Source organism: the organism of the source record quoted next, unplaced genomic scaffold, assembly GCF_019419815.1.
Source record: "Pyrus x bretschneideri cultivar Hongxiangsu unplaced genomic scaffold, Pyrus_bretschneideri_v1 Contig13, whole genome shotgun sequence".
In the NCBI taxonomy this organism is placed as follows: domain Eukaryota; kingdom Viridiplantae; phylum Streptophyta; class Magnoliopsida; order Rosales; family Rosaceae; genus Pyrus; species Pyrus x bretschneideri.
In genome coordinates, this window is record NW_025999424.1 from 7,268,145 (window position 1) to 7,288,609 (window position 20,465).

General features: G+C 36.7%; 3 protein-coding genes and 1 pseudogene across 3 annotated transcripts; all 4 read left to right on the forward strand.

Moving 5' to 3' along the window:
* Positions 1-2,769: 2,769 nt before the first annotated feature.
* Positions 2,770-4,166, forward strand: LOC125474949 (ethylene-responsive transcription factor 3-like). The gene has a single exon (XM_048579204.1). It carries the CDS (start codon positions 3,078-3,080, stop codon positions 3,759-3,761), a length of 684 nt encoding a protein of 227 aa, XP_048435161.1. The 5' UTR covers positions 2,770-3,077; the 3' UTR covers positions 3,762-4,166.
* Positions 4,167-12,549: 8,383 nt separating this feature from the next.
* LOC125474950 lies at positions 12,550-14,797 on the forward strand. The gene is made up of 5 exons (XM_048579205.1): positions 12,550-12,745; positions 12,886-12,958; positions 13,815-13,879; positions 14,134-14,243; positions 14,366-14,797. The coding sequence occupies exons 1-5, from the start codon at positions 12,629-12,631 to the stop codon at positions 14,571-14,573; spliced, it is 573 nt and encodes a 190-aa protein (XP_048435162.1). The 5' UTR covers positions 12,550-12,628; the 3' UTR covers positions 14,574-14,797.
* Positions 14,798-15,653: 856 nt separating this feature from the next.
* Positions 15,654-17,935, forward strand: LOC125474951 (triacylglycerol lipase 2-like). Its single transcript, XM_048579206.1, has 9 exons — positions 15,654-15,848; positions 15,947-16,057; positions 16,141-16,281; positions 16,380-16,490; positions 16,612-16,755; positions 16,837-16,877; positions 17,020-17,099; positions 17,182-17,277; positions 17,440-17,935. Exons 1-9 carry the CDS (start codon positions 15,654-15,656, stop codon positions 17,751-17,753), a joined length of 1,233 nt encoding a protein of 410 aa, XP_048435163.1. The 3' UTR covers positions 17,754-17,935.
* Positions 17,936-18,988: 1,053 nt separating this feature from the next.
* Positions 18,989-19,601, forward strand: LOC125474757 (annotated as a pseudogene).
* The last annotated feature ends 864 nt before the right edge of the window (positions 19,602-20,465 follow it).

Below are 20,465 nucleotides of genomic sequence, written 5' to 3' on the forward strand. Positions count from 1 at the left end.
GCATAATTAGAATAACGAAATCTGCATAAAAACACAATGTCGCCCCCTGGCTGTGCGCCGTCGCACCCGCCGTGGTGAGTGGCAGTTGGCCGCCTCGACTCGCTAGAAAATTCCATTATTTCTAAAAATTCTCATAAGTTACAGAAATGAAGATATTAAGAGTAGAGCAAATTTATACTGCGGCCAAGTCCAATTTGGCCTGGAAAGGCTTTAATTTGCCTCGAACCTGCCGGAAAACCCCATAAATGGGTGGCCTCAAAACCTCACCTCCGGTGCTCCGTCGCCCATACCATTGTTTGTGCTTTGTTCTAGACCTCAAGTGAAGTCTAATGGTGGTAGAGATGCATGTAGTTTGCTTCAAATTTAGTCGATTCAAACCCATACCAGCCTCACTCCACTGTGCGGTTACTCCCAATTTAAAGTCCAAATCCCTATATTTTTGGGATGTAATAGGAAGAGGGAAGGTCGTGGAGGGGTTCCTAAGTGGTTGTTTGATGTAATTCACCGGAAAAAAGGGTGAAAACCCAGTCGGAAATAGGTATGGACACCGATCGGGTTGGGTCACCAAGACCTGGGTCCTGATCCTCTGTTCTCTTTTCTCTCCTTTCTCATCCCGTCTCTCCTCATTGGTCACCCTCCTCCAATTCCTTCCTCCTTTTCCTCATTTCTATTATTTTCTTTTAATCACAACCATCCATCATTTATTTTTCTCTTCAATCACAGCCACACATGTGGCACAACTCATGGCTCCAGATTTCTGGAGCCTTCTAAATATAAATAAAATTACCAACATATCCCTGACTTTAAACGTTAATAATTTCTTCATCATAACTCCGTTTCACGAACAGTTTGTGCCTACGCGTTCGTCAAGTCGAGCTCTATTCAAACATATAAATTGTGACCTTGAACAGTCTACTGATTTTAAATAATTAATTCCCAAACTTCCAACTTCTTAACTAGTTTAATTTAAAAACTAAACTCAAATGAATTAATATAAATTCTCAATTCTTTTCACATATTCATAATTGTGAATATCCATTTCATATATTTAAATTTTTCCACAGTATTACAAATTTATTTCATCTTTAATGAAATTTTGTAATACATTTCGAAAGATATGACTACCATTGTATTACATTATATTAATAACATTTGAGAATTGTTATTGGCATTCCAAAATCTCATTTTGCACTCAAAACTTTATATAATTAGAAAGATAAATACACTTGTGAGGAGTGTAGAATGAAATTTTTAGAGCGCTCATAATAGTTCTCCAAAATTTTTGCGGCATATCAATAAATAAGTTTTTTTTAGCCCTTATTTTATGGTAGGATTTTAAAAATTTTCACATATTTTATTTAGGCTTATTAATTGATTTGCCCCTAAAATTGCTATTTAGTCTCGCTTTACCTTCTGAAAACTGGTTTTGTCTCACTTTGCCCTATGAAACTGTCATTTTTGTCTTACTTAGTCTCAGTTCACCCAATTTTTGTCCATTCTATCAAATAAACGCTAAATTAAAGGATAGTATGGACATTTATTTTCGACGCAATTTTTTGCCTCCAATTTGCCTGCTAAAACAACTCCAAATTCATTTTTTAATAACTATAATTCAAATCTTGTCTCTCTTTCTTAAGGATTGATACGGAGTTGTAGTTGTAGCTGTTGGATTAATGAATGGCTTTGAATTAGATTTTGAAACACAACCCATTATTTACTTTTGAAACACAAACCATTATTTGCTTTTGCCAACGACTGTAACTACAGCTCCACACCAATCCGCAAGAGAGACATAAGGGGGTTTGAATTAGAGCTATCGAAAATGGAATCAGAATTTTTTCAGCATGCAAGTTGGAGGCAAAGAGTTGTACCAAAAATAAAATGTCCATACTATCTTTTCATTTAACAACTATTTGACGGAATGAACGATAATGGAGTAAATTGAGACTAAATGATGCAAAATGGGGCAAAGTAAAACGAAACCAATTTCAAGAGGTAGAGTGAGACTAAATGACAGTTTCATGGGGCAAATCAATTAATAAGTCTTTTATTTATGTGACACTAATTCATTTTTATTTTACTCCTATAAATTGATGAAATGACAAAATGATAACGCATAACTATTCACGTGTTATGCAAATAGAATAGGAGCTAAACCACGTGGTCATGTTGAATTAGTTGAATCATTACGTACGTCAAAAACTTACTATTTTCAATTTAATTTTGACACAACGTACATTATAACAGAAAAATCAAATCTCTTTTATTTATATTCCACCGATTCATTTTTATTATAAATTAATGAAATAACAAAATGATAACACTGAACTATGCACGTGTTATGCAAATAAAACAAGAGCCAAACCACGTGGTCGTATTGAATTAGTTGAATTATTTTGTACGTCAAAAATTTACTATTTTCGTTTTAATTTTGACATTACGGACATTATAACCGAAGATTAAATCTAAAAATAGGAACAAATAGTTTACTTAAACTATTGGAATAAAGAAAAAGTATAACAATTCTATCTAAAATCTTCTCATTGTATCAATGTAGTCTAATTTTTCTACTACCTTATAGGAGTGAAAAAGAAAAAAATGAAAAGCAATTAGTTAAAAAATAAATAAATAAAAGAGGGAAAGAGCCAAAAAAAGAATAAAATCCACGTATTGTAAGTGGAGGGAGGGAGGGAATGGCGTTTTGGTCATTCCGAAAACAACCATTTTCTTTTTCCGCGTTCCGAAAGAATAAAAAAGGCGAAGAAATGATAACAAACAGCGAAAGAAGAAGAGAAGAAAGAAAACCAGCAACAACACCAACAAGAGAGAAAGAGAGAGAAAGAGAGAAGAGAGAGATTGTTAGAAAGTGATCGGAGGAGAGCCCAAAACAAAAAAATGGAGAGGAAGACCACCGAACAACACCTCTGAACGATCAAAATCTCCGTCGTCCTCAGCCCCTCAGGGAGGTGGTAGCAGAAGAAGAGAGAGAAAACAGAGTTCCCAATCTTCAATCCTCTATTCCTCTCTACCTACCATCCTTCCTGTTGTATTTTCAATTTCCAAATTCCAAATTTCCGATGCGGCGAGGAGGCAGAGCCACTGCTGCGGCGGCAGCAGCAGCAGGAGTCCAATTATGCAAGCCCAAGACGGCGGTGGCCGCGGCGGTACAGGAAATTAGATTCCGGGGCGTGCGGAAGCGACCGTGGGGCCGATTCGCCGCCGAGATCAGAGACCCGTGGAAGAAGACTCGGGTCTGGCTCGGCACCTTCGACTCGGCCGAGGACGCGGCCCGGGCATATGACGCCGCCGCTCGTTCCCTCCGGGGGCCCAAGGCCAAGACTAATTTCCCTCTCCCTGCCGAATACGACAACCACCACAACCACCTACCTCCTCCGTCCCATCCTTCTCTCTACCCCGACGACACGGTTTGCGATGTCGTCCAGGCCAGCCGGCCCACCTCCAGCAGTCTCAGCAGCACCGTCGAGTCCTTCAGCGGGCCCCGCCCCCGGCCGAGGCCCACATCCGACCCCCAGCCGCAGCGGAGACCGGTGCTCCCGGTTTCCCCCGAGGACTGCCACAGCGACTGCGACTCCTCGTCATCTGTCGTTGACGACGGCGATGATTGCGTCCTGATGTCGTCGTTCCGGAGAATCTCGCCCCTGCCGTTCGATCTCAACCTGCCGCCGCCGACGGACGGCCTCGATTTATTCAAATCCGGCGACGACGATCACGATCTTCAAGCCACCGCTTTGTGCCTCTAATTACAATATGGATCTCAAATAATGGTCCCCTCTTCCTTTCCCTTTTGCTTTTTTCTGCCTTATTTTCTCGGGAAAATTTCAAAAAAAAAAAGGAAAAAAAATTGATGCTTGGTGGTTGAGAAGAAGAGTTTGAGTTATTTTTTTTTTTTAATTTAAGTTTTCTGCCATGTTCGAATATTATGGTGTAGAATAGCATCTGGGTTTCTCAACTTGATGGGTGTTGGAATATTCTCTCTGTATGGTTGAAGCTGCTAATGTTAGATCTTTGTTTACCCAGCAAGCACTAGATCTGATCTGGGTTTTTGCCCTTCTGATCAGATTCCTCTATACCCATCTTTGTTTTCTTTTTCCTTTTTCTGTACAAAACATTATCTGAATTTAGATAAAAAGGAACGCTTTTCATTTTGTTTCGTTCTTCTATTTTCTGATTCACTCATATGGGCTAGTATTCATTTTGCATTGCATTCCATGGTATACGTCAGATATTATAATCGCTTTGCAGACGTGCGTTAGGTCAGTCCGGCTTCGATTTTCCATCTTCTTTCCCCTAAATTAAGTAGAATTATCAGATGTGAATTAGGTCAGTTAGGCTTCGATTTTAATAATCTTTTTCCGAAATTAAGTAGAATTAATAGACGGGAATCAGTTTAGTTGGCACCGATCGATCCTTTGTTTTTTTCGTGTACTAGAGAAAGATTAGAGTACTTTATAGCCTTGTTACAAAGGGGTAGGCATAATTCTTGCTTGTTCTTGTAAATAATGCATCTAAAGATTAGAACAAAGTGGATTTAGGTTTGTGAAGTTTGTAGATGGAGATGGGGGATGAAAAAGAGGAGGGAAATTTGGAGAGGCGGTGGGTGGATGGATGGTGGAGATTGTTTGGTGGGGAGGGGGAAGGGAGATCAAATGCAGGTTGATGATGGATAGGGTTTATGATAAGAAGCATTGATTGCACATGTGATGCAAGATTCTTGTTGTGCACTACTGGTTGAGTATATGAATTATCAAATGGGCAAAAATATTATCCCCCAAACCCCAAGGCCCTGCCTCCCTGCCTGCCTGCCTGCGCAGAGTGCACCCTTCCCTAAGCGACCTAGCGAAAGCTGGGGCTTCACCCACATGCCCTTCTTTCTTTTCAATCACCTCCACAAGTGAAAGAAAAAGAGATTGTTTATTTGTGTGGAGGTCTCCATGGGGAAAGGATCTCGTCGGATTTTTTTTTTCTAAAGATTCTGTAATTTTGTTCGTTCATCATATATTGTCCGATCATCCGATCAATTTTCGTTAGAAATTATATATATTTGAATTTTAAATTTTAAATGATTTCTGTATTTTCTACTTCCACTTTACATCCGTGGAACGTTGTTGTAACAATATTTCAAATTAATTGCATATTATTATGCAGTAAAGTTAAAATACTGCATATTATTATACAGTGAAGTTAAAATACGTGATAATTTGTATTCCGCGTCCGGTTCTGGGTAAGTTGTAATAATCAACGTCTGATTCTGTTAAAGTTGCAATATTACGGTTGTGGAAAAAAGGATATAATGTGGAAAAAAAGGTATAATACGTGACATGATATGATTAATTTGAAGTATTCCCGCTTTGACATATGAGAACATGTATGTTTCTTTCATGGTGTTCTAAAGTATTCTAAACTTTGGAGTTATTATCTGTTGATCATTGTATCTTTGATCAAGATCTAACGTAATGTTTGAAAACTCTAGAGTATAGTAGAAAATCTCCACAAAGTAAAACAGAAATCTCTTGATAATTCATTAGCAATTTTTCGTTAATAACCCAGACTAAATAGTAATGCGAGAATTAAACAATCAGGATCGAATTAATGAAATATTGTTTTTCTTTCTTTTTAATTTAATGAATGTAATGTCGGATTCCTCAATAATTCGGACTATTGAAGACTTACCCGTTCTTTAGTTCGGAACATCGCTTTAGTTAGACATGAGATGAACTTCAGTTGCTTATTCATCTTTGGATTCGTTTTTGGTGTGGGAGAGTAGTTTGATTCCGCTTGTTGATCTTTGGTGGGTGTTAGTTGTTGGAGAGACGTGGCAACTGGTCTTGTCATGTCTTTTGCGTTAATGATCTCCTCTTTTGTAAAAAGACTTGTCCAATTGAAAATTTCTGGCTTTTTGTTGGGAATATAATTATTTCTAGTGAGAAGACTTCATGATTTTGTTCTAAATTGAACATTCTTTATCATCATTTTCTATATTTCTTCCTTTTTCAAATTACAAAATAAGTTTAGAATCTTTAGATTGCTATCCTCTTGTACATTTTTTTATGTATCAATGAATATCGTATCATTTTTAAAACAAAAATTAAGATAAACTTCAAGTACACAAAATATCGAACTGCATGTAAAACTCTAGATGTAAAATGATAAAAGAAGCAATTTTCACACTAACTTCTCCCTCCAAGAAGAGTGCAGAAGGATAAACACGTTGAATCAATATCTGTGCCCATGCAAGAGCATCTCCATTGATCCCTTTTTTTAGCGTTGAAAATTCCACGGTCTAGATGAAATGGCCGTCGGAAATCCAACGGTCTGCTAGCATTTTTTTTAACAGCACAATTAAAATTAGACACATTTAAGAAACTTAAAAAGTTCAACCGTCTTCTTCAAAGAACAAACTTACTAAGTACACAATTACAAGGTGCAAAACATTTAAAAAAAAAAAAATTTGTCAACAGTAATTGCCCTTATCCTTCCTCTTCCCAAACGGTGGAGTTGCAAAATGAAATTACTTTTTTAGAGTAAATAGTAAGGACAATTTCACTGCTTTACTCTTGTCTTGTCCTTGTCTTCCTAAAACGAGCCAAAGTGCTCTATTAAGAGCATCTCCATTGATCCCTTTTTTTAACGTTGAAAATTCCACGGTCTAGATGAAATGATCTTTGGAAATCCAACGGTCTGCTAGCATATTTTTTAACAACACAATTAAAATTAGGCACACTTAAGAAACTTAAAAAGTTCAACCGTCTTCTTCAAAGAACAAACTTACTAAGTACACAGTTATAAGGTGCAAAACATTTAAAAAAAAAAAAATTGTCAACAGTAATTGCCCTTATCCTTCATCTTCCCAAACGGTGGAGTTGCAAAAAGAAATTACTTTTTAGAGTGAATAATAAGGACAATTTCATTGCTTTACTCTTGTCCTTGTCTTCCTAAAACGAGCCAAAGTGCTCTATCAAGAGCATCTCCATTGATCCCTTTTTTTAACGTTGAAAATTCCACGGTCTAGATGAAATGACCGTTGGAAATCCAACGTTCTAGCATATTGTTTAACAACACAATTAAAATTAGACACACTTAAGAAACTTAAAAAGCTCAACCGTCTTCTTCAAAGAACAAACTTACTAAGTACACAATTACAAGTTGCAAATTTTTTTTTTTTTTAAATTGTCAACAGTAATTGCCCTTGTCCTTCTTCTTCCCAAACGGTGGAGTTGCAAAAAGAAATTACTTTTTAGAGTGAATAGTAAGGACAATTTCACTGCTTTACTCTTATCTTGTCCTTGTCTTCCTAAAACGAGCCAAGGTGCTCTATTAAAAAAAGTATCCATATGATCCTACAAGGAAGTACAATTATGTCTTCACTAACTAACAGCCGCCAAAATAAGAAATTAACGGACGCATGCAATCTGTAACATCCCACATCGTCCAGGGGAATGGATCATGTAAGTTTTATATGTATATTCTCATCTCTACCTAGCACTAGGCCTTTTGGGAGCTCATTGGCTTCGGGTTCCATAGGAACTCCGAAGTTAAGTGAGTTCGCGCGAGAGCAATCTCAGGATGGGTGACTTATTGGGAAGTTCTCGTGTGAGTTCCCAGAAAAAAATCGTGAAAGCGTGGTCGGGGCCCAAAGTGGACAATATCGTGCTACGGTGAAGTCAAGTCTGGAATGTGGTGGGGGCTCGGGGCGGGATGTGACAATTTGGTATCAGAGCCAATCTTTGGCCGTAAGTGTGCCGACGAGGACGTTGGGTCCCTAAGGGGGTGGATTGTAATATTCCACATCACCCAGGTCATATGGTTTACAGAAAGTAGAGGGGGGTGGATTGTAACATTCCACATCGCTCAGGTCATATGGTTTACAAAAAATAGGAAATAAACACGTTAATTAACAAGCAAATAATAATATAATCATCAACAACCAAGTCATATGGTTTACAAAAAAGAATTTAAATAGATGGTCTCTCTAACATTACCCAACTTAAAAATAAAAATTAAAAAATTCTTTTTTGTTGCAAAAAAAGGGAGTAGGATTTTTTCATCTCCAAATTTTTCTCTTTTTCAATCCCTTTCTATTGAAATGTTCACAATTAACTCAAGTTAATATTTGATATTGACTTCTGCATAAAAAAAAAACAGAAGAAAGTAAAAGAGAAGCGAGCTAGAGGGGAGAAGATTTGGAGAGATAAAAATCTACTCCCAAAGAAAAACTCGAGCTCGACCAATTGAAGGGATCAACGTAAATTGCAATGGCAAATAACCTTTTACCACAGTTATGAAAAGAAATTGAATGTCTGCACGACGTAAATTTTAAACTCCTTCATAACTAATTTAAAATCTAATTTACCAAAATATATGATTTGATAAAAAGAAAATGTAAACTGTGATGGCAAGGAGAAAAACTTGTGTGGGGCTTGGCTTGCCACTGGATTTCGTTAAGTGGCACTACAATCCACTCAAAACTCGCCACATGGCAAGTCTTAAATATATTCTTTTATCATTCTTTTATATAAAATATCATTTTTTATATTTAAAATTTTTATAATTATTTTTTTAACTAATTAATATATTATATATATTAATGTTATGTTTCCTTTTTTTATTTCTTTCCCCTATATTTTTTCTTCCCAAATCCACCCCACACCCCCCCCCCCCGGGCAACTTTGTTTTGCCGTAGATCTTAGGTTTCAGTACTCTCACCCCTTTCTTTCTTTCCCAGTTTCGTTTCTTTCTTTCTTTTTTTTTTAAAAAAAAAAAAAAGTTCTACACCCACTCCAATTTTATCATGGAAAGCAACTAAGAATTTGTAAGTTTTTTTTCTTTCTTTATACAATAGTTGCTTTGATCATGTGACATGAATAACCCACATATATAGATGTAGTAGGGTTATTTTCTTTTCTTTTAATTGGGGGTTTTTGGGTTCGGGTGAGGTTTTTTGGATTTTTTATATTTATAATATGAATTAGGGTATCTTCTATGTTTGCTACCTTCTTTATTATGAGTCTTTAATTAATATATTAGTCTAATCTTTGATTTTTTTTTTCAATTGATAGGTTGCTGCTGAGGCAATGGAGTTTGAAGAAGATCTGAAAATCAGAATGGTGGTGCATTCAGATGCTGAAGCTTACAGATACTTGGTTGCTTTCCATGATAAACTTGGAGTGGGTGCATAACTTTATTTTATTTTATTTTATTTAAAGAAAGAAAGAAATGAAATTGGGAAAGAAAGAAAGCGGAGGGAGTCCTATGACCTACGGCAAAACAAAGTGTTGGGGGGGGGATTTGGGAAGAAAAAAAATAAGGGGAAAGAAATAAAAAAGGAAACATAACATTAATATATATAATATATTCATTAGTTAAAAAAATAATTATAAAAATTTTAAATATAAAAGAATGATAAAAGAATATATTTAAGACTTGTCACATGGGGAGGGGGATTTGTGAAGAAAAAAAATAGGGGGAAAGAAATAAAAAAGGAAACATAACATTAATATATATATATATATATATATAATATATATTAATTAGTTAAAAAAATAATTATAAAAATTTTAAATATAAAAGAATGATAAAAGAATATATTTAAGACTTACTACGTGGCAAGTTTTAAGTGGATTGTAGTACCATTCAGTGAAGTCTAGTGGCAAACCAAGCCCCATACAAATTTTCCTGATGGCAAGCCATGCACATGAAACTTCCATATATGAAAGCTTTGTACGGCGCAAGTCAAAAGGAGTGGCGAGCACCGCGCACTGAGCCATTTTTATTCAAATCAAAACTCGTCTTTTTATGACTTATTCATACCGTTATATAAATAATTTATTTCGGTTTCCGTAATAAAACAGACTGAAAGTGTCATTAGATATTTTAATTTTTTAATTTTCTATTAATTATGTGAGACTGTGACTCCTTCCTCATTCGTTGGTTTCGTTCTGTGTATGACTATAGAGTTTATTTATGAAAAGTATTATTAGTATTTTAAAATTTTCATTTCGTATTTTAAATTTTTAATAATTAGAAAAAAAATTTACATCGGTAGAAAATATATAATGAGATTTTTAAAGTATTAATAACAGTTCCCTTATTTATTCATTGGCACAAAAGAAAAAATTCCTATTTTAACCTACTTGTTACAAAAGTATAGGAATGCAACGAATTAGGACATCATTTTCTTCCTTCTTTTATATTTTTAATTTTTTTTTATACAAAGAAGAAATACAAAAAGGTAAATATTTAATTTGTGGAATGGATTAGGATGTTGGATTGAATTGGACTACAATTCCATTTGGTTTGAAAATGGTACTATTTTTATTCCAATGATGAGGTTGGTGCTGCGTATGATTCCGGGAGATGAATTTCAAACCAAGCTCATCATCTTGTTTGATTGAATTTAACGACCATATATGCAATTCCATTCAGTTTAGTGATTCTCAGTTCTAGTGGGAGGTTTATAGCACCCACTTATGAATATGAAGTTCATATTCAATCAATTGGAAGCCTACATCACGTTGCGCCCATAACCAAATGGATTATCATTGATCGGTGAATATTCAAGGGAAATGTTGTAAATAATATTTATTATGTGCCTCTTCACTCTTGGTCAGTATGTAATATGTAATTAGTTATAATTTTTTCTATATAAATCTTAAGCCTATAAATAGGCACTCTAATAAGAAGAAAATGACACACAAATTTGCCCTCCCAATCTTTCTTCTCTCTCTCTGTTGCCTCTTCCTCAGAGGAGCAAGGAGGGGCGGGCGCCCATCCGGTCATTGGAAATCGCCACTAAGAGTGAGAATTTCGCCCCTCCGATCTTCTAAACTTGTTGATCTGGGTGCATTTCGCTGCTGGGTTTTGGTTTCAAGGGAAGAAGATGACTTGGTTTTGTTTAGACGGCATCGTTTACCTTTTATAAAACTCAGTGTTCCTTTTAATGAAACGGAGCAGTTCGGTGGGCCCCTTTAGTTTCTTTTTAATTTTTTAATTTTATTGATGAGGTTTTCTTTCTGAACCGCACTACTAGACCACCATTTTAATTCTCTTCCCTCTCTCTCATTTGTTTAGACAATTCAAAAACAAAGGTTGACGTTTGTAATTGTTCATTTTCAATACTTGTTATTATTTCCGGTATTTAAAATTATTTCATCTTATTTTCTTTTAATTCTTGAGAAATGATGACTTTGAGGGCTTGTTTCAAATATACAAAAGTTTTGTGAGGAAAATATCATTAGTGTTCCTATTATGTGAGTGTTTTTGATATTACTGAGAGAGATGTTTACATTGCGAGAGATGTACAACAATTGTGTGATAGCTTGATTGTTTGTATTGAGAGGGATGTTTTTGTTTTTATTGAAAATGAGTCTATTATGCGACGTTTCATGACATGAAATCTTGCCGACAATAATTATAACTTGTTTGTATTGACAAATTGTGAACAACATTAAATATTGTCTACTATTTAAAATGATTTGATTGTCTACATTTTTGTGAAACCTATTACACTTTTAAATTTGGCCCCTCATCCCAAAAATTTCTGGTTTCGCCACTAGTCTTACCCTCTATTTCTAACAGAAATTAAATTTTATTCAATCTTTAGTTATTTTTAAGTACCAAATTAAGTTGAATGTTTGACGATAGGATACTATTTGTACCAAATTAAGTTGAAGTTTCTATGAGGGATTTTTAGGCTTATAAGGTTTGGATAAAAGTTAATTCCTATGGTACAAGCTACTATTAAAAAATCATTTGGACTCTCTTGTTTTGGCTTGTTGAGAGTTTTTTTTTTTTTTTCCAAAATGTTGGGGACCGAGATACATCATGTATGGAGAAAAGTATTTGTTGTTAATAGTCAGGCAAATTATTGTCTTGCTTTTCTTTTTTGACAAACAACAGTATTAGTGGTTTAAATTGTTAGTTGTGGGGAGGGAGATCGATGAGGATTGAACCCGTACCAGAGTGTATAAGTATGATTGCATTTCACCATTGCGGTAAAGCATCATCTACATGCTTTAGATGTAGGCGATTCTTACGTTAATGGTTCTCCTTCTTGTTCAGACAGTCTTTTTCGTGTGGACCAACTAGGAATGTCTAGGTGTGAACTTATCGTTGCTTAGTTTTGTTTGGGCTCCTAGTCATGTTTTCGACCAAATAAGGGTTAAACTAATCCCTTGACCTAAACATACGATAGCAAAACCCAATCATACTACTCTTTTTCTTACATACAAGCAGGTAATTGTGAGGGATAATCGAACTTAAGACATCAAATGCAAAAGTGAACACTCTTTAACTATTTGACATACAAGTCTGTTTCAGACGAGATATGAATTGGATACAAGTTGCCCTTAGTTTGTTTGAACAGGCAAAGTGGGCTTGACAAGGGTCAATAGCCCAGCCCAGACTGAATCTGGTAAAATTTCTCTAAACTTTGGAGCCCAAGTTGTCCCACTGGTTTTGCTTTTTTTCCAGGTATAGACTCTACGGAATCCCATTTGATCTGACCAATAAAATGCCGCAAAAAATACAACAAAAGAAGAAGAAGAAGCTTTTCAAGCTTTTGCCTCCATTTTCCCCAGAAACTTCGCGGTGCGCATCCCTGGCAAGCGCCATGCAGCGCCTTAGAAGCTCAGGGACCGTACTTTCGTGGTCGCAAGCCATAACCCAGTTGAGGAAGAAAGCTTTCAGATCATGGGCTGCCGTTCAGGACACTTTTTTTTCCACAAAGGTGCTTGCTTTCCGATTTTTCTCACACATTTTTGGGGGTTTCTGGGAGTTTGAAGTTGTGGGTGTCGATTGATTTTTCATGGGTTGTGTTTAATTCTGATGGGTTTTTTTGTTTTCTTGTTTTCTTGGTGAATGTTTTAGGATATATTTGAAAGCCATAAGGTTGTATTTACAGTTGGAACTTCTATTGCATCAGTCGCCACAGCATGGTTTGGTGAGTTCTTGTTTGGAAGCTCCTTAATTTCTCAAATTTGCCTTGCTTTTCTGCATCTGTGTTTGTTTATGATCATCAATTAGTCTTCAAATTCATAAAGGGTGAATGATTAGTATTTTGCAACAAATTTAGTGTGATGATACAAGTTTAGCTAACTCTATGGCAATTGGAGTGGCATTTGGCGCTCCACTTTAATTGCGGGTTGAAATATTCACAGACGGTGGGTGCCGTGTAGTTTGTTTGAAATCCATGATTAGCACATACATGTAACCTGCAATTTTCTCACTGTACTTTACCCTACAAACTCACGGCATTCCCATCGTATTCCCATAAGTTGTTAGGTACAATGTGCAAATTGTAGGGCACATATAAAGTTCCCTTCAACTAACCTTCATAGGAAAGGGCAAATTAGTTTTGTAAGCTTAAGGGGTGTGACTTCAGTTGGATCTTCAACCTGAGTTTTAGGTCAGTCAAACATATTTCATATGTTTAGCAAACGTGGATATGAATTTGTACCCGAATTAGAAGCTGGGGTAAACACGGACAATTTATTTTGAACATAGTGTAGGATGTAAATTTCAAATACACAATCGTTCTCAAGTCATAGATGTTCTAGTTCTAGATTTTGTGAGGTGCTAAACTTATGAAGTTCTGATATAATCATTTGTGGTTTATGTTCTTTGACTAAATTGTTTACTTATAACTAAAGATTCGTTATAATCTAAAAAATTTGGTTCACCAATGCATTAAGGTGCAAAAGTTTTGTTTCAACTTTATTACTGTTGCCCCCTCTCAATAATATGTTTGAAAACATTTTCTTATCTAATAAACTAATGCTCATCTGTTGTGGGCGCAGGATATACTTTACGCCATGTACATGAATCAAGAGTTGATCAAAGGCTCGAATCAATTGAAAAAGCTGTAAGTACAAAGTCTCATTGAAAGAAAAAGAAAACGACAATATTTTCTATTTCCATGTCTTGTATTCTTGTTTTCATCCCGTTTATGTTACTAATTTTGACAGTGGGATAAGGCATCATGTGTTCGCAAGCTCACTCTTAATTTTTCTAATTAAATTTTGGTTAATGCTATTGCTGGTTATATTAAGGCTCCCCCTTTTTAATTATCTGTTTATGTTTGTTACATTTGGAGATCTGTTTCTGTTTCGGTGGCAGATGAAAAACAATCATAATCTAGAGCAGTCGGAAATTAGAAGCATCATGGATTCTGGAACTATAGGTCTTCCTTCATGCATAGCCACTGCGGGAACCACTTTAGTTATCGGGTTTGTACCTTAAATTTTTAATAACCATGTCCGAAACATAATTCCTGCTTTTCTTGTTATGAAACTACAAATATCAAACTGTTCATGCATTATACACTTGCACCATTTTAACCAAACTGCAGCTACGCTTTGGGTTGGCGAGGTGGAAGGTGGTATGCAAATAGGAAGTTCAGAAGGGAGCAGATGAAATTGCTAGGGCAAATTAAACCGAAAAGGTGGCCACTGCTTAGGCGGATAGAACCTAAAGCGTGGCAATTCCAATTTCTCAGAAGACCGCTAACCAGACCAAGAACACAAGATAATCATGTCAAAACATCGGAAAAAAGATAAAGGGCACTCGTACCCCACACGGTTTGGAGAATCCCATCTCTCTTTTTAGCAAGCAAGCTTCGTGACAGGTTTTTGTTTGCTGAGAAATCCCGAAGGAAAACAGATTGTTGATATAATTTTATACCAAGGTTTTTTGTACTGGTATTTATTTGGACGGGAAAAATGAAATTATCATAATCGTAAGAAGGAATTGGATTCATCATTGTCCTTCGTATTGTGACTCATATGTCAATGAAACGTTTTATATAACTCTTGGACTCTCGAATTTGGAATCCTATTGTCAATCAATTGACATTTATAGGGTTCAACAAGCAATCGATATTACAGAGTCAAGGGTGTGATTTTTGTCCTAGTTATTGCACATGGAAAACTATCTTAGAATTGTGAGAGATGAGGAAAGAAACACTTTGCTTAAGAAAACCATTGTATGTTAACGAGTATAATATATGTATCCGTGGTTTATGCAGAGAATGGATGCCTCGAATTGGAAAAAAACTTGTCTATCCCGGTTGTATACACTTGTTATTTTGTGTCACCTCATTGGAGAGACAAAAAGAACCGGTGTATACAACTAGTGCACCTAAGTTCTTCTCCCGGAAATAAAGCGTGAGGTTTTACCTCGTTGGCGAAACCGGAAGAAAGTGTTTGAGCTCTTGTTGGGTTTGGTAGTTTATATCCATGAATGTAGTACTTTCTGTGCCTCCGTTGGCGGTACGTCTTCATCTTTTACTAATTGGACAAAAGAAACAGTGACAAAATATAAGTCCTGGGCTGACGGTGTTTTGGTTTTACATACTTGGATTAAATTTGGATTTATCAATGAAATTATTGTTAAATTATGGAATCGTGGCAGCGACGAAATCTAAGGTTACTAACGTTCTTAATTATATTTAATTAGTGAAAACTAGTGCCCATCAGCATTAGATGCCTTTGTTGAACCTTAGTTTAATCCATTAAGCAATTTGTATTAGCTCATGTGAACACCCCAGTTTTGTTTTTATCTGGTTTTTTCTGTACTATAAAAATGTCAGAACCTCAAAAGGTGATTTGTACCAGGAAACGATTATTAAACCTAGGAAGATGTTGGCTGATAAGATTTTAAGCTGTATTGTTGTAGTTATTCTTGTCTGTGAGTCAGTAGTTGGAACCAGAACAAAGTTGTTCTCAGCTAACAATGTGCAGGATGCTGCTTCTGCATTGGCTCCATCTCCCGGTGATGACGGAATCTGTGCAACAATGGTGGCAACACAAGGCTACGCTTGTGAAGAACACACGGTGACATGCCCCCGTTTTTCGCTCCTCAGTTTGTCAAGAATTTCAAGTCACGGCAAACACTGACTGATGTAACTTGGTTGCATTTTTTGGTCGTGTAGGTGACAACACAAGATGGATACATTCTCAGTATGCAGAGAATTCCAGCAGGGAAGTCAGGGAAGGCGTCGGGGAATGGGGTACCGGTACTTCTGCAACACGGTCTTCTGATGGTCAGTAATTCTGTGCGGTAGTTTTCAGTAGGATCAGTAAATTTGGAAAATGTAACAGTTTGTTTATGTGGTTTGTTGCGCAGGATGGGATAACATGGCTGCTGTTACCTCCAGGCCAATCTTTGGCATTCCTCTTAGCTGACAATGGGTATGAGGTGTGGATTGGGAACACCCGTGGAACCAAGTACAGCCTTGGACACACATCACTCAGTCCTGATGATCGGGTAACTACTCTGTTCTCCTGAATTTCATGTTTGATTACATCCAACAACATGAAAATACTCAATAAAACATGTTCACGAACCATTTTGCTCCTTTTCAGGCTTATTGGGAATGGTCATGGGATGAACTCGTTGCTTATGATCTCCCGGCTACTTTCCAGTATGTGCGCGATCAAACTGGACAGAAAATTCACTATGTTGGACATTCGCTGGTGAATTTCGCAAACTCTGCAGCTTTCTTCTGTTCTGCAAACATTTTAAAAGATATAAAAAACTTTTGGCAGAGTGTTAAAAATATAAACATAGCAATTAAACGATGGGTTTATTTTGCAGGGAACATTGGTTGCTTTTGCTGCATTTTCGAAAGACATGCAACTGAAGAACTTGAGATCAGCCGCCCTACTTAGCCCGATTGCTCATCTTGGTCAGATGCCCTCACCCCTTGCAAGAACAGCTGCTGAAAATTATGTTGCTGAGGTAAAGAACACTTCCTTTTTCTAGCTGTTTTAGTTTCTTAACAGAATAACTCTTTGACAACCTATTTTTTTCTTTTAACAGGCACTATACGATGCAGATTTTAGACAATTTGATCCAAAAGGGTAACGATTCTTGTTCTTATGATTCGCAATCCAGTATTCACTGAAAAATCCCAATTATAAGATCAGAACTTGCATTCTCTCGTGTCATGTACCTGTTAATTCAATGAACCTATACCATTGTTTGTGTTTCCACAATGAACAGGAAGGCTGCAGTCAAATTTCTGAAGGCTGTCTGCCAGGAACCGGGCGTTGACTGCACCCATTTATTGACAGCGTTCACCGGTAGTACACATGCTCCTAAGATTCTACTACCACTTCAATCATTTCTATATGTACTGACTTGGGAAATTTTTGTAAAATGAAGGGAAAAATTGCTGCTTAAATTCTTCCATAGTAGATGTTTTTCTAGATCATGAGCCTCAGTCAACTTCAACTAAAAACTTGGTCCATATATCCCAGAGTAAGTGTTCTAAATTCTTCATTCACAAACCACCAGTACTTTGAACGTTACAATCTCCTCCGCGATGCTAAAATTAAACTGTAACATCTGCTTAGTGATTAGTGATCCAAATTTGCTCGAAATAGATGCACTCAATATAACATCCTGCGATTTTCTGAACAGTGATAAGAGACGGAACAATTGCAATGTTTGACTACAAGGACGGGAATATGCAGCACTATGGGCAGCCTACTCCTCCATTGTACAACATGACAAACATTCCAGATGACCTTCCTCTCTTCCTCAGTTACGGAGGAGCAGATGCCCTGTCCGACGTCAAAGATGTGAAGCAGCTGATGAATAGCCTCGAAAATCATGACGGAGATAAGCTTGTGCTTCAGTATAGAGACGATTACGCTCATGCAGATTTTGTAATGGGTGAAACTGCTAAGCAAGATGTGTATGATCCTCTCATGGCTTTCTTTAGACTTCAATGAGAATATTTACTTGTGAAACAAGTAATGCCAATTCTCTTGTTTTCTTTTCTCTACCTTCAGATCATATTTCTCCTTGGTTTTGCCCAACCCTAAGGGCAGAGTTGTATTTACCCATACTGTATACTGGATTTTTCTCTTACCAACAAAATTCATACAATTACTACCATTTTTATATGTTTCATGTGTACTTTTACGGTTTTACCATGGTGTGTCTAGATCAAAATCCAGTACCTTATTATCTATATATAATATATCGATCTCTAGTTTCTTTATACGGTTGCATGTTAATATGAAAATGGTGAATCGGAAAAGTCAGGAATATAGGAGAAAGGTAATGAATATAAAAGATTAACTACTCCTAACCAATCTAATTCATGGGGTTTCAACCATTCTAGACTATGGCTTGTTACATAGGACTCACAGTTTTTGACTCCGTAAAAGCAAAAGAAGTTAAAAACCGAGAATAATTTAAATATTCGTTCATTGCAAGTAAACGGGGACTTGAAAAAGTCCTACTTTGCATCAATCCACCCCTTTACTATTGGCAGTAATCTAGCCACGACATCATCTGTGAAGAACAATGGCTGCAATCCAGCTGCAATATCATAGGTGAAGACGTGGACTTCGCCATGATTTCAGCATGAAATCCGCCCTTTCACTTTATTATTTGGTTTTCTCTTTTTTTTTTATTATTTATTTTTATAATAATTATTATTAATGAGTGGGGGAAAGTTCGAAACTATTACACTAATTTAGGGATTGGGGAGTGTCGAATCCGAAACATTAGCTAAGACTTTGCTTGTATACACTAGCAATCTTTTTATGTATTAGTCGTAGGAATTACATTGTGATTTTCACATCAGAAAACAATAGCTAAGACTTGACACAAAACCAAGCGCATTGACGTGCTAGGATTCATACATCACTGAGTGGGATAAGGCTTTTTGTTGTTGTAGAAAACAATAGCTAATTAGAAATTAAAATATTTCATCTTTTCTTTGAACAAACGATATTATTTACACTGTCGGGGAATTGAGTGGGCTTAGTCTCTCACAATGTGCTAGCATTAATGTGATTCAAATTCGCTTTTGGTGAGAATCGAACATAAGACCTCTCTCTTATAAGTGAAGAGGAATACCACTAAATCGTAATATTAAGTGACAATATTTCACCCATTTAAAAACAACATAATTATAAACAATATATTTCGCCCATTCTGCTTCTTGTGGCATTGCCGATTGACTGCGGCTTTGCCGTCGGCATTACTCAATTCGCCGGAAAAAGCTTTGGCGTTTATCTTGGCAGACAATGGTTTCGATGTATGGCTTGCCAACAGTCGCGGCAAAGTTTCCAGCCGTGGACACACAACAGTCAATCCAAATTATCCGGTTCGATTGGCATGCCTTTTAAAATGTTGATCACATCATGCCATCTGCAGATCATAAGCTTAATTATTCTAATGACATGTATTACTTCTAATGATATGTAGGCTTTCTGGGACTGGTCATGGGATCAATTGGCTGCTTATGATCTTCCCGCTTTGTTCAGATATATAACAATCAAACAGGACAGAAATTACATTATGTTGGGCACTCCTCGGTAAATTATTTGAACTTTGTTCATAGTTACAGTTTTAGAATTTTTTTCGACACATAGAAAATCGATGACTGAGACTTGGAAGTATTGAATTATAGGGAACATTGACTTCCCCTAGCTGCCTTCTCCCAAGGAAAGCTGGTAAACATACTAAGATCAGCTGCATTGCTTGCCCCAATTGCTTATCTTGGTCAGATGCGCTTGCCCTTCGTACTGTTGGATTTTTGGATTGCCGGGCCCGCCTTATTTTAAGGACATCGATACTGTTTCCAACTTTACCACCTACTCAATCTATTAAGTGTGAGATTTTACCACAAAAGGCCTCGGTATTAGTTAGAGTAGGATACCACAAAAGGCCTCGGTATTAGTTAGAGTAGGATAATCCTATTTAAACCCATTGAGTTTCTTTGAACCCACCGATGTGGGACATTTAACACTCCGCCATCTCATTTAGTGGTTCACACATGGAGATCCACATTGGTAATTGAAACTCAGAGGTCGGCTCCTGTTGGGCTCACTTGTTTTCAATGGAACTCAGCGGTTGGCTCTATATTACCGATATGGATGTGGATCTTTATGTGTGAACCACTAAATGGGGTTACATGTGAGGGGGAGTGTTAAAGTCCCACCGATCCTGTTGGGCCCACTTGTTTTCAATGGAACTCAGCGGTTGCCTCTATATTAAAAGGGTTTATATGATTACCCCACTCTAACTAATACCGAGGCATTTTCTGGTAAAACCCCACACCTGACGGATTGGGCAAGTAGTGTTAGATTTTTAGATTGTCGGACCTGCCCCACTCTAACGACAGAGTCCCCAACTCAATCCGTCAGGTGCATGGTTTTATTATAAAAGACCTCAATATTAGTTAAAGTAGGATAATCCTATTTAAACCGATTAGGTTTCTTTAAACCCACCGATGTGGGACATTTAACACGTACGAACTGCTGTTGATTCGTTTTGTACCAGATTGAATTTAACTCTGCTTTTTCGTTTACACAACTAAATGAACCTTTTGGTTTTTCATATATGGATTCCTAAATTCAATGTGATGAACATAGCAAACTGACTAAAATTTTATCTAGTATCTTTATCACAGACCGGGTTTCTTTGCT

Coding starts and splice junctions, on each gene's coding strand:
- LOC125474949 (XM_048579204.1), top strand. CDS start 3,078: ATGCGGCGAGGAGGCAGAGCCACTGCTGCGGCGGCAGCAGCAGCAGGA.
- LOC125474951 (XM_048579206.1), top strand. CDS start 15,654: ATGTTGGCTGATAAGATTTTAAGCTGTATTGTTGTAGTTATTCTTGTC. Junction 16,491..16,611: donor ACTATGTTGGACATTCGCTG/GTGAATTTCGCA, acceptor TTTATTTTGCAG/GGAACATTGGTTGCTTTTGC. Junction 16,878..17,019: donor AGACAATTTGATCCAAAAGG/GTAACGATTCTT, acceptor CACAATGAACAG/GAAGGCTGCAGTCAAATTTC.
- LOC125474950 (XM_048579205.1), top strand. CDS start 12,629: ATGCAGCGCCTTAGAAGCTCAGGGACCGTACTTTCGTGGTCGCAAGCC. Junction 12,746..12,885: donor ACACTTTTTTTTCCACAAAG/GTGCTTGCTTTC, acceptor TGAATGTTTTAG/GATATATTTGAAAGCCATAA. Junction 13,880..14,133: donor TCGAATCAATTGAAAAAGCT/GTAAGTACAAAG, acceptor TTTCGGTGGCAG/ATGAAAAACAATCATAATCT.